Source organism: Mus pahari, chromosome 5, assembly GCF_900095145.1.
Source record: "Mus pahari chromosome 5, PAHARI_EIJ_v1.1, whole genome shotgun sequence".
Taxonomy (NCBI): Eukaryota; Metazoa; Chordata; class Mammalia; order Rodentia; family Muridae; genus Mus; species Mus pahari.
In genome coordinates, this window is record NC_034594.1 from 33,753,744 (window position 1) to 33,768,053 (window position 14,310).

The 14,310-nt window shown below is 39.5% G+C and overlaps 1 protein-coding gene across 1 annotated transcript in view; it reads left to right on the forward strand.

Annotated features, from left to right (window-relative positions):
* Window positions 1–14,310, forward strand: part of Ccdc150 (coiled-coil domain containing 150) — a 90,530-nt gene that overhangs the window by 21,318 nt on the left and 54,902 nt on the right. Inside the window, exons 6-11 of the mRNA XM_021199047.1 lie at window positions 848–964; window positions 2,307–2,436; window positions 5,148–5,191; window positions 8,662–8,754; window positions 12,014–12,121; window positions 13,992–14,116. Of these exons, the coding sequence (XP_021054706.1) occupies window positions 848–964; window positions 2,307–2,436; window positions 5,148–5,191; window positions 8,662–8,754; window positions 12,014–12,121; window positions 13,992–14,116 (617 nt within the window). The remainder of the gene's footprint in view (window positions 1–847; window positions 965–2,306; window positions 2,437–5,147; window positions 5,192–8,661; window positions 8,755–12,013; window positions 12,122–13,991; window positions 14,117–14,310) is intronic.

A 14,310-nucleotide genomic window follows, 5' to 3' on the forward strand; every position in this document is an offset into this window, starting at 1 on the left:
GGTGAAGTTTAACTGCGTGATATCGCCATGGTGAAGCTTACCTGCGTGATATCGCCATGGTGAAGCTTACCTGCGTGATATCGCCGTGGTGAAGCTTACCTGCGTGATATCGCCGTGGTGAAGCTTACCTGTGAGATATCGCCATGGTGAAGTTTAACTGCGTGATATCGCCATGGTGACGCTTACCTGCGTGATATCGCCATGGTGAAGCTTCCATTATGAAGCCTTCCTGAGTTAGCCAGGCTGTTTTTCCTAAAACTGTGAGTTAAGTAAACCTCAATTCCTTGTACATTCTCCAGCCTCAGATATTTTATAACAGCGACCGATAACAGACTAAGAGAGGATACAAGTCTTCTATCAAAGTGTGACATATTCAAACATTTTCTGCCAATCTATAGTTTTGTCTTTTCATTTTCTTAGCAGTATCTTTCACAGAGCAGAAATTCTTACATAACTGAGGTCCAATTAAAAATTTTGTTTCACAGATAGTAACTTTGGTATTGTAGCTAAAAAGTAATCAACAAAACCTGAGTCCCTTCAGTATTCTCATGCTGCTTGCATGTCCCTGTGACATGCTGCCCACTGAGTCATCTATGCTGTTTACTCTCTACGTGATGCTTCTAAGTTACTACAGGGTCTTGACCTCCAAGTTGGAAAACAGATTCCAACAACAAAAATGAGAGTAACAAACTCGACTTCGCTTTTAGGGAGAAACAAGCATGTTTGAGAGTGATCCTTGAAGGTGTGGGGACGGGCCGGCATACCTTGGAAACTGTCGTGCTGATTTCATTTTTGTTACACTTCAATCGCATCCACTGGTCTCCCTAACTGCAGTGTTTTTCTTTAGCTACGGCAACAACTGGCCCAGGAGAAGCTTGTCAGGGAATCGCTTGAGAAATCTGCATCATCCATGCTCCTCCAAGTACAAGAGATGGGGTCAGTGGTGGAGGCAGAACGGCAGCAGGTAGATTTGCCTTCCTTTCTGCTAGAGACACCAAAGGAGAAGCTTACACTGTGACTGTGAGCTTCTCATTTTGTTTATTTCCTCTAGCTTTGTTAAGGCTCCTTTCCTTAGTAGCCTGTTAGCATTCTCACTACAGTCTTTAAAATATAGTGCAAAAATAAGAAAAGGCTTTGCAATCCAACCCAGCATTCTTAGTTTATGAATGAGCACGCTGAGGCCCGGAAAACTGAGTCTGTCACAGGTTTTATAGAGGCAAATTCTGTTGGTGCAGGATCCTCCTGTACATGAGGTCTCTGCTATAAGCATTGATTTTTGGAACACACTGTCTTAGCTACAGCTATATGTATGTGATCTGGATAGAAAATAAACTAAATGGAACTAACCCTTGAAACAAATAAGTAAAATAACCAGAAACATATCTATGTTGCTCCTTTCAGTTACCATATTCACATTACATGATACTTTTGCATTTGTTATACTTAATATTTAAAGTGCCTTTATATGTTTATACTGTATAATCTTTCATTTTCCCCAATGACTATATATCACAACTGAATTATAAAGGGAGTGGATTCTTTTTCTTTTTTTTTTAATATTTTCTTTATTTACATTTCAAATGCTATCCCAAAAGTTCCCTATACCCTCCCCCTGCCCTGCTCCCCTACCCACCCACTCCCACTTCTTCACCCTGACATTCCCCTGTACTGGGGCATATAAAGTTTGCAAGACCAAGGGGCCTCTCTTCCCAATGATGGCTGAAGAGGCCATCTTCTGCTACATATGCAGCTAGAAACACGAGTGTATTCTACTTAAGAAATTTATGGCACACACCTTTAATCCCAGCACTTGGGAGGCAGAGACAGGCAGATTTCTGAGTTCGAGGCCAGCCTGGTCTACAAAGTGAGTTCCAGGACAGCCAGGACTANCAGATTTCTGAGTTCGAGGCCAGCCTGGTCTACAAAGTGAGTTCCAGGACAGCCAGGACTATACAGAGAAACCCTGTCTAAAAAAAAAAAAAAAAAAAAAAAAAAGAAAAGAAATTTATGAAAGATCCTATTTAAGTCAAAGTTGGTTAAGTGTCAATAACACTAATGGTGCAATTCTTCACTTGCTCTGGCTATACTCCATGTGCTCAGTATCCTCTTGTGCCTACTGACTATTGTGTTAAAGTATATACAAAATGCTGTATTGGATACCACTTCAAGTAAGAAACTATAGTCTGATGAGATTTCAGTTGTGACATACAGTTATATCCCTTTCCTGTTGAAAATTTTACCCCCCATGTGTTCTGTCTAGTCATGCATTATCATCCAGAAATTGAATTTTTCTTGCACAATTCCAGGTACACACTTTGCAACAGAACTGCACTGCCCTACACAGCTCTATGAAAACAACCCAAGACCTGCTGGCCCAGGAACAGCGGAAGAATGAAGACTTGGGCATGACTATCTCGCAGCTCAAGTCTGATCTGAGTATGCAAAGCCTCCTAAGAACCAGAATGGTTTAGTTGGCCAGGGTTGGTGCTACTTCCTACAACCCAGAGTGAAAAAATTGCTGGTCACCTTTCTACATATGGTACTTAGACCAAGATAAATATTGGTAATAAATTGTATCTTAATTTTTTGTGGTACAGGTTGGTACAGGTTTACTCATACTAGGCAAACTGAGCTCTCTCTCTCTCTCTCTCTCTCTCTCTCTCTCTCTGTCTCTCTCTTTCTCTGGGGTTGATTTGTTTGTGTGTTTGTTTGTTGAGATAGGTCTAAGTTGGCCAGGTTGCCCTTAAACTTGTGATCTTCTCGTCTAAGCCTTACAAATGTCTAAGATACCATTAGATCTGCTTGAGCCTCTTATTTATAAATCATTCTTTAAGTTTTCTCCTTGATTACTTCAGTATAGACTAGAGGGAACATTTAGACACTACACTGAAGACTAGTGATGAACTATTAATAAGGAAATGAGGCTATTCTTACTAAGTTACCACAGCCAGGCTCACCATTCTTCCAGTTGCTAATCTGTTTGGATTAGCGTATATTCCTAGAGGTTGGTGACTGTAACGCACCTGGAAGAGTTTAAACTGACCCCTCATTTTACAGATGAGTTCTCAAACAAAGACTTGTGAATAGCAGAGTCTTGACTGCAAGTCTAAGTGCATGGTCATGAACCTGTTGGCTCCTGCTGTTGTCAGTGTGCCCTCTAAAGCAGTGGTAGGCAATCTCCAATGCAGACACCTGAGTGTTCTCCTCACATGCGTAAGACTTCATGGTTTACGTAGAGCTTTCACATAGATTGTATCACTGACATGCTCAAAGCTGTCTAAAGCAATTCAAAGTTCTAAAAGAAGTGGAGAAGAAAAGCTTAATCCTGGGCCTTCTCTTTGTAAGCCAAGTGTTTCCTCTTGTGTGCTACCTGCAGTGATAGAGAAAGTACCAACAAGAAAGCAGCCTGACAGGAAGTGTAGAGAAAGAGAAAGTCTGCGACTTAACCGTAGTTGTTAGACTGTGGTTTTGCAAGGTCCACTGTCCCACATTAGATGCCTTCGCTTAGGGCTGCTGATTTATGAGTCACTGTGTCAACTCTCACTGGCAGGGCCCAGAAATAACCTTCTATCTTCTGATTGTTATATTTTATGTTTCTTCCTCATGATCTCATTTTCACTTTATGACAACTTTGTCAGAAAAGTAAGAAAATATACTCATTACACACAGTCAAAAGGTCTGGAGAGAGTGTGCTCAAGGACCTACCACACACAGCACAGAAGAGAGTGAAGTGCAGATCCTTCTGCTGGACGAGCTCTCTGTTGAGTGGGTCGTTCTCTTACTTAGATGAATGGTTGGTCTTGGATTTTGTGAAGTATATGTGGAATATCACTAGATGAAGAGTAAACAGTAGTAATTAAACTTGCATGAGAGAAGAAGCCTGTCTGAGTACCAATTGTATGTTCAATGTTGGTATAGTTTTATTACTTTAAAGTACAAATAGTTATCTAGCTAGGTTAAGATGAAGAAATGCCTTTAAATATTTTCTTCAATGCATTAAAAATATAAAAGCATATTAACAATAAGCAACACGTAACTTAAAGTGACTAAATTTTTCTCTGAGGAAAGGCATTCTCCTCTGTTGACACTTTGAGTGTAACTTCAGAATGGATCACAGCATTCACCTTTTGTCATTTTTCACATTAGACTTTAGTGAGTCATGGACTCACATCTTTTAGAAAACAGGTTTTTTTTTGTTTGTTTGTTTGTTTTTGTTTTTTCGAGATAGGGTTTCTCTGTCCTGGAACTCACTCTGTAGACCAGGCTGGTCTCGAACTCAGAAATCTGCCTGCCTCTGCCTCCTGAGTGCTGGGATTAAAGGCGTGCATCACCACACCCGGCTCAGAAAACAGTTTTTATAAGATATATCCTATACAAAATATAAGTTTCTGACATGTTTTGTAATTTTCTTTAAAGTTTAAGTATAACAGCACTAATATAGCTCTGAATTTTTCTGTAAAATCAAAACATTGATTTTAACTGTCTTTTGGGTACTACTAATATCCAGCGCCAAGCTCCGTACTAGGCAGGAGCATCCAAACATAAGGAAAGTGTTGGTGTCCATCCAGTCTTTGTTCTGCTTCCCCAGGCTGCTCCTTGCTGTCTAGTCCTTCTGTGCTAAGAGTCCAGCATCCATACTGCTGCCTTGTCTGCACTCTGCGTGCTTACCCACGGCCCAACTGTCCTCTCTCCATATGGTTTTAGTCGGTGTGAAAAACAGCTCTCACTGTTTTATGCACATGTTCCTGCTTTTGTTAAGTCTTGACTACAGTAATTTAACAACAATATGTTGACCATATCCCTCCCAGAGTCACCTGTGCATCTGGTAAAATGTGACCTTATCTTCCACTACAAATGACTGTAGACCAGGTTCTTTTGAGATTTATTTATTGTCTGATTCATTTTAGCTTTTTAAAGACAAGTTTGCCATGTAGCCCAGACTGGCCCTGAATTCATGATTCCCCTGCCTCAGCCCCAAATGCTGAAATTGCAGACATGCTTTGTTGATAGTTGTGTATCTTAGCATCTAACCTATATGTGTTATTATTTCCACAAAATACTGACTCCAATAAAGCTCCTAGGGAAAAGCACTGTGTGGCCCAGGCTAGTGTGCTACCATCATCATGATATGGACTTTCCCTTTCCAGATTCCAGAGATAACCTCATTTGCAAGTTGGTTGAAGAAAATAAGGTATGTGTTCACGTGGCCCGATTCAGAGGTGGTCTCTCTCTCATTATTATGATGTGGCCATTCATCATGCTGTCACACAGACTTCTGATTCTTCTAAAAACCTTTAGGAAAAAGTTTCATGTAAATAAGCTGTATATTCAGGCAGTACTGCATAGTAGGAACTAAGTGATCATCTTATGCAGGTTACCATGTTTTGAAAAGGTAAATTGGCAAAAATAAGAATTTTGTGGATTTTGCCATTTGTAAAATAATTTCTAAACACACACACACACACACACACACATATGTATGTATGTATGTATTAACATGTTTGGTGATTGCACAGCAATGTAAGTGCATCGAATACTACAAACTATGCTCTTAACATGGGGCAAAAACATGAACTTTATTTTACAGAAATTTAGAAAGAATATTTTTATATCTTGTTACATGGGGAGCACTCATTTAGAATAGCATCTCTGTTGCTGGCTTGGCCTGTGTTTCATGATGCTTATCTTCCTGCTTCTGGGAAATCTGGAAAGTAGTTTTCTCAGGAGAAGAAGCTACACTCTGTTCTTCTACCAAAAAGCTTTTAAGGACACTTAAACACAAACTTTCCATCTCTCCCCTTCTCCCTGTCTCAGAGGGAAGTAGTCTGTCTGTCAGAGCATAGATGCTTGTCTTCACCATTCTGAGGACTCAGGGTAAAACACCTTGTATCATTTAAAGGTGTTTGAGTGTGTTCCTTTGAAGTCACAAAATCTTACTAGTAATAAAAGTAAGTATGTGATATAAGAATTTATTCTTGGAGAGAACTTACTTGATATTGATATAAGGGTGTAACTGAGTACTTATGGAATGATTTCAGGTTAGTTTTTTTCTAATCAGAATACTAAGATGAAATTCTATATATTTTAAAAGTGTTTATTAAATTTATTTCTTTATTCACTTTACATCTCATTGTCAGCCCCCCTGTCCTCCCAGCCCCTTCATGCAGATCCACCCCCCTCCATTCCTCTCTCCTCTTCTCCTTTGAGAAGGTGGATCACCCTCCCAGTCCTCCATCCCCAGAACATCAGGTTACTGCAGGACTACGTGCATCCTCTCCCACTGAAGCCAGACAAAATGGCCCAGTTAGGGGAGAAGGACCCACAGGTAGGCAGGCAACAGAGTCAGGGGCAGCCCCTGCTTCTGTTGTTGAGTGATCCACATGAAGACCAAGCTGCTCGTCTGCTTCATATGTGTAGGGGGCATAGGTCTAGCCCTTGCCACTCTTTGGTTGGTGGTTCAGTCTCTGGGAGCCCCTAAGGGTTCCAGGTTAGTTGACTCTGTTGGTCTTGTGGCTCCTTGCCCTCTTCAGGTCTCTCAATCCTCCCAACTCTTCTGTAAGACTCCCTGGGCTCCATCTAATGTTCGGCTGTGGGTCTCTGCATCTCTTCCCATTAGCTGCTGTGTGTAGCTCTCTGAGGACAGTTATGCTAGGCTCCTGTCTGCACTCGTAACAGAGTATCACTACTAGTGTCAGGGTTCTTGTCCATGGGATGGGTCTCAATTTGGGGCAGTCATTGGTTAGCCATCCCTCTTACACTGTTCTATCTTGAAACTATTTAATAGTCTTTTTAAAAATTGTTTTATTTATTTACATTTCACATTGCCAATCCCACCTCCAAGAGTTCTTCATCCCCCTTCCCCTCCCCTTTGCCTCTGAGAGGGTGCTCCCTCACCTGTCCCCCTCACCCACCCACCCTATCTCACCCCCCATCCCTCTTCCCTGAGTCATCAAGTCTCTTCAGGATTAGGTGCATCCCCTCCCACTGAGGCCAGACAAGATAGTTCTTTGCTACATGTGTGTCAGGGGCCATGGACCACCACCACCCTGTGAATGCTCTTTGGTTAGTGGCTCAGTCTCTGGGAGGTCAGGGGTCCAGTTTAGTTGACACTGTTGGTCCTTCTATGGGGTTGCCATCCCCTTCAGCTCCTCCAGTTCTTCCCCTAACTCTTCCATAGGGGTCTCCGACCTCAGTCCAATGCTTGCCTGTGAGTATCTGCATCTGTCTCAGTCAGCTGCTGGTAGAGCCTCTCAGAGGACAGCCATGCTAGGCTCCTGTCTGCAAGCACAATATGGCATCAGTAATAGTGTCAGGGTTTGGTGTCTGCCGATGGGATGGATCCCAAGTTGGGCCGGTCACTTAATGGCCTTTCCTTCAATCTCTGCTCTATTTTTGTCACTGCAGTTCTTTAAAAAGAAATCATAATTTTTAGAGCAGTTTTAGATTCACTGCAACACAGAATATAACGTGTGAAGATGTCCTAGGTAGCCCCTGCCTCTACATGCTTTGCCTCTCTGCGCATGCGTAGCCTCCCTGCTTATCAGTATCTCCGGGTTACTCTACATAAATCTACATTAACATATCATTTTAGCCAAGTTGTTAACATACGTTAGAGTGTATTCTTGGATATTTGCTCATTCTTTGGATTTAGATAAATGTATGTTCTTATATTTATAGGGAGTGTAAATATATATATATATATATATATATATATATAAATAATATATTAAGAGGATATATCTTACCCTCTTAATTTTCTTATAATTAAGATATATATGTGTGTATATATATACAGAGAGAGAAAATTTATATATATATTTCTTTACCTTGGTAACCATTGCTCTATAGATATGCCTTTACCAGAATGTCATATGGCTAAAAGCATATATATATATATATATATATATATATATATATATATATAAATTTTTAGATTGGCTTCTTCAGTTTAATAAAAATTTAAATTTCCTTTGTATGTTTTTATGGCTTGATAGCTTATTTCTAGTGTTGAATAATATTAAATTACCTGAATGTACTATAGTTTCCTAATATAACAAAAAGACATTTTTAAAACAAAAAGACATGTATATAAACACACTAGAATACAACAGCAGTGAGTGTTCTGCTGAAAAAAATATGCAAGCACTTGAGCCAGGGGACTTTAGGAAGTTGAGTTGAGTGAGATTCTGAAGGACATCTTGGCTGCTTTCCAATTCAGCCAGTAAGAATGAGGCTTATGCCAACCCTGCATGGGGCTTTGTACACATGTGAGCCTTCCACTCCCTGAGGGAGACCCTGGAAGCTAGGTTGCTCAATCATGTAACAGTTTTAGTCTGTAAGAATTTGCCAAATGAGCCACTATTTTTCATTCCCACCAGCAAGAATGAGGGTGCTCTGCATTCATAAAGGCTTAGTAAGCCCTGTGAGAAAAGAGTGTCTGGAAGTCAAAGATATCAAGTCACCACATGCACACACACACACACACACACACACATGTGCACACACACACATGTGCACACACATGTACTCAAATACACAAGTGGACACACACACACACACCTTCAACTGATAATGGTCAGAATACAGACCTTTTAATAGAGATGTGTATAATAAATTGCACATGGGAAAAAGAAAACAACTCTTTTTGTTTTGCTCCAATAGACTACACAAATGTCTCTCAAGAAGGAACATGAAGAAAACATATATTTAAAATCTGAAGTACTATCCCTTCAAGATGTATCAGGAAAAGCACAGGTGAATCTTTGCTCTCTTTGTCTTAAGATGTTAATATTTGTTTCATTGGAGAATCAAGACTAATAGCCTTATTATATTAATTCATATCTCTTTCATCTAGCTTTTTATCTGCAAGGTGGGCTTCATCTATGAACCACTCTCAAATTAGGTACATTTTGGATTTCCCCCACCCAAATTCCTTTGACTCTGTGGTACACAAGGCTAAATGAGTCACAAGTCATACTTTACCTTCTAATTTAGTCATTGTATTAGGCCTTTTTCTATGATCAAATTCCTGGCAGAGGCAATGTAGGCAGGGACTTAGTGTGCCTCACAGTGAGCAGGTCATGGCAGCGGGAGCTTAAGGCCACATCACACCTACAGCAGGGAGGCGGTGAGAAGTGTTGTCCTCAGCTCACTTCTCCCTCTTACCCAGTTTGGGACCTCAGCCGTGGGATGGTGTCACCCACATTTCATGTGGGCCTCAGTTAACCTTGTCCTGAAAATCTCTCACAGGCATGTCTAGAGGTTTGCGTCCATGGAATTCTGAAGCCCATCAGGTTGGCAACAAGATTATCTATTGGTAGGATGCCTCTTCCCTCCCTCAGCGTGTTTCTAAGGAGCTCCACAGCCAGGGTTATACACTAAATCAGTTGTTCTGTTGAATGATCTGTGTCAGACGGCACAGTAGATATAATAAATGTTTGTTCAGTGTGAGATTTATGTATGATCATTTTCTACAAGGAGTTGTGCACAAATGTGACGTATGCTTTCTATTACTACATGAATGTATATTGAAAACATTAAAGGAATACACAGGCAAACTTTCACAGAGCCCAGGGAAGTGTTTATCACTGAAAGCACCTTTTCTGTTGGCACAATTTGACTGCAATAGTATTAGTGTCATTGTGCTGCTGTGCTTTATTTTATAATAAAATGAAATTAAAGAATATCCTCTTATAATCACTACTATTTCTACTTTGATAGTAATTAACACTTTCCAGACACAATTCTAAGCAGCTTAAATTACTAACAAATTATAATCCTTTCAAGTGCAAGATTAGAAATGATTACTTGGGTTTAGAAGATAAGGAAGCTAATCTGTAGAAAGGTTTGCCAACTCAGCTAGCAAAGTGCCAGAGGTTTTTAGGAGGGGTTGTTTTGATTTGTTTTGATTTACGTAATTTGGTTGTAAATACGTTAGCTATTTCTTTTTCACAAATGCACCCTTATCCTCAGTGAAATTTTTCACTAAAATATATGCCCCAAACCAGGTATGGAAGTGCTTACCTGTGACCTCCATACTCTACATTCAGAGGGCTAGAAGTTCAAGGTCCTCTTTAGCCACCAAAAAGTGTGGCCAGCCAATCTCAGCAACAAATAAACAAAAATGCATAAAATCCCTTCCTACTTCACCTTAAGGAACAACTTGAGTGTGCCTCTGTCACAAGAATCCGCACGTGTGGGGCTGAGGCAGGGATGGAGCACAGTGTCGGCCAAGCAGTTTATGTACTTACAGCCCCGAGCTTAATCCAGAACCTCACACGATGCAGATTTCATTATAAAAGAATTATTATCTAACAACTGGTATATTATGGGGGGGCGTTTTGTCCCAAAGGATTAATCTTGTAAGATCAAAATCCATATTTTGCTTTTATAAATATTATCATTGGTGGTGAAAGAACATGGATATTTTATGTTATTGGGTAAGTAATTCTCAATGTCAGTGATAAAGTTTTGTTGATGATAAAATGCTGAATTGTCTGTGTTATTATCTAGACACTTGCACTGAAATTTCATTCTTTAAAAGTCTTGCTCTGCTTGTCTTATATTCAGAATTGTTAAATGAGTAAAATACCAATTGCCTGTGGCAGCCCAGAAATAAAATCAGTTAATTGGTATTGATCCCTTCCTCTCTCTCTCCATGACTTCCACTTCTGGCAATAGCATACAAAATGACTTTTGTAATTTTTAAAAATATTTTCTCCACCCCTTTAAACTATTTCCTATTTGTTGAAAATTTCAGTCATTTATGTAAGGAACATTGATGATAACCATTTACCACAACCTCGCACCTTTTCTGCTTGTGCCCAACCCATCTCCCTCCCAACTTAGTGTCCTCCTTTTAAAAATTATTACCACAAATCCAATTAGTGCTGTCCATATGTGTGTTCTTGTGTGGCTAGCCACTATGACAGAGAAACCTACCAGCAGCCACAGTTCTCAAAGAAAGTGACTGATTCTCCTTCACTTCAGTAGCTATCAGCTTCCAATAGCTCCTGACTGGCTTTATCCTGTACAGGTTATGAGCAGATAAACACAATTCCTGGGATTTGTGCGACAGTCATGCCATGTCCTGAAGAAGTCAGCATCTCATGCCTTTCCTGCCCATCTACTATTGGATTTTCTTTTCTCCCCTCTGCAAAGTCCTGTGAGCTGTGGATAGGATAGTGGGAAGTTGGTATAGATGATCTGTCTACAGCAGAGCACTCAGAGTTACTTGTACTTAGTACTTTGATAAGTGACATTTCTCTGTATTCCCCACTCTTCGTTGTGAAAAGAAGCTTCCCTGACCAAGGTTGAGAGCAGCACAAATCTGCGGGTATAAATATAAATATTTAGAATGAAATTTAACTGCATGAGCATTTAGCAAAACAACAGCAGTATGTTTCCTCCTAGGGCCTATTATTTCCCTAGTCAGGAGATTTAAGCCAGGCTTACAGCTCTAGGCATGAAATCCATCCTGTAGAACAGACATAGCCAATCAGAAAGCAGTTGGTTACTTCAGAAACAATAAGCCCCTGTTGCACCCGTGGGCATATAGCATATCTTGTTAGCAGGTCATTATTGTAGCCTGCAGGATCCAGTGCTGGGAAGACCATTGATATCTTTTCTCTCCTAGCTGGCTGTTCAACACCTTCTGGAACTCGGAAAGCTAGCTATCAGTGAGGGAGTTTCCTGTTCAGTTCAGGGTTGATTTTGCTGTTTTACATCCAAAGTGAGCGCCGTCCTCAGCGACAGGGTCTTACCATCTCGTTACAGCAGACAACCAAGAACAGAGGCAATAGGATATATTGTTTGGGTTACCTCTAGGGCTTCCATGATCAATAACTCATAGGAAAGTTTTGAAATTAGTTTAAACTAATCAAATATTAATTGATAATTATGTTAGCTAAATTAGGCTTACATATAGTGGGTTACTGTGAAATCATTAAAAAAATAATATGTAAGTAAAGTAGTTGTTAGAAAGACATGTGACTTGCTGTATATTTTGTCTTAGATTTTGAATGACCAGCTTTCCAAAAAGTGTTCAGAGCTAACCAGCATGCTTCAGGTGGTTAAAATGGAAAATTCAAGAATTATTGCTGAACATCATGCTATTTTGAAGGTATTCTTTTGACACTGAAACTTCATTTATTTACTTATTTCGTCTTTCCTCCTTGTTTCTTTCTCTCTTTTTCTTTTTCTGTTTTTCTTTCTTTCTCTCTCTCTCTTTCTCTTTCTTTCTTCCTTCCTTCCTCCCTTCCTTCCATTCTTTCTTTCTTTCTTTCTTTCTTTCTTTCTTTCTTTCTTTCTTTCTTTCTTTTCTTTCTTTCTTTCTTTCTTTCTTTCTTTCTTTCTTTTCTTTCTTTCTTTCTTTCTTTCTTTCTTTCTTTCTTTCTTTCTTTCTTTCTTTCTTTCAAGACAGTTTCATTTATTGCATGCTGAACTCAGATTCATTATGGAGCTAAGATTGACCTAGAGTTATGACTCTACTTCCTCACCCTCCTGACCCCTGCCCTCAGCCTCTATCTGTCTTACGTATGTATCCCAGCAGACTTGTCTGAAATTCACAATCTTTCTGCCTCAGCCTATAGAATGGTGGGATTGCAATCTGTTATTATAATCCAGTTGTTACTTTTCCACCCCACCCCCAGCTGTTATTTTTTGATTAGTAGTTTCCTCCTTTTGTGCAAAGGTGTGATTTGGCTTTACCATTCAATGTTTTTTTAATGCTTTCAACACAAATACCACTTTAGGGAAAGTAATGATCTATTCTAGAATTTATGTAATAATGATATATAGTTTAAATTTATGTTATGTATATGAGTATTTTGCTTGTATGTATGTATGTATGTATGTATGTATGTATGATATATATATATATATATATATATATATATATATATATATATATTACATGCCTGGTGCCAGAGAGCCCCTCAAATTGGAATTATGGATGGTTGTAAACCACTGTGTAGGTACTGGGAACTAAACCTAGGTCCTCTGCAAGAGCAGCAAGTGTTGTTGACCACTGAGCCTTGAATAACAGTTTACATATAATGAGTCTCAAATACTTACTTTCCCCAAAACATCTATGACTTGCCATTTTCTTTATAGTATGCTAAGAATACTCTTGATTTTGACTCGAGCTATTTGAAATTCTGTTCCTTAGTTAAAACTGATTTTTATTATGAAACTCGACCATCCCAATAAACACAGATAATTTTTCAAATTCTGGTCCTTAGACACTAAGAAGTAGTAGCTCCTATGTGAGAGACTGTGTGTGTTGTGTTTGCTTGCTTGCTTTGCATATACTAATGTGATATTAAGGATTTTACATATGTTACAGCCTCTAATTGTTATAGCTGCTACATGTTATCCTTTTTTCCAATAAGAAGTTAAATAAAATATAATTATGTAATTGTAATGTTATAAGGCTTGAAAACCTATTATGGATTTTAGGTAGAAGTGTTGCTAATTAGAAAATGGTGAGCCAGAGAGATGGTGAAGACAGTGAGTACTCCTGTTAGCACAGCACAGCTGAGGGCAGTGCAGGAGAACCTCAAAGGAGTCCACACCCAACTGCTGAAAACGCTTCTCCCCACAGACAGTTTGGAGGGAAGGAGAAAAAAGAGATGAAAGGTCTTTTCATGTGATGTTTGGAAGGGTTTCTATTGTTTTCATATTTTAAAGTAAAATCATATTGAACTTTTAAGATACTAAAATATTTTAATGTAAATTTTATTTTTGAAAATATGTTATCTTTTATAGTTTCACAAAATATGCTCAAGGCTGGTATATAATACTTCCTCATCTTGTCTAGTAGAACTATAAAGTGATAGGATTGTAGCCAAAGAGATGGCTGAGTACTCAAACTATCTTATAAAGGCTTATGAAAATGAAACAAGTTTTGAAGTGAGCCTAGTGTCTTTGAACAGTTACTTTGAATATCAACCCATCAACTTGCAAATCAGCATTTCCTACTACTCTCTCAGGTGGAGCAGAACATGATAACAGAGACATTTCAAGAGCAAAATTTACTGTTAGACGCAGCCCATGCCAGCATCAAAGGCGAGCTCCAAACTGTGCAGAATGAAAAGGCGCAACTCCGGATACACCTGTAAGTAAGCAGTGTCCCACGTGTGCACCTATAAGTGATGTCCCATGTGTGTACCTGTAAGTAAGCAGTGTCCCATATGTGTCCCACGTGTGCACCTGTAAGTAAGCAGTGTCCCACGTGTGCACCTGTAAGCAAGCAGTGTCCCACGTGTGCACCTGTAAGCAAGCAGTGTCCCACGTGTGCACCTGTAAGCA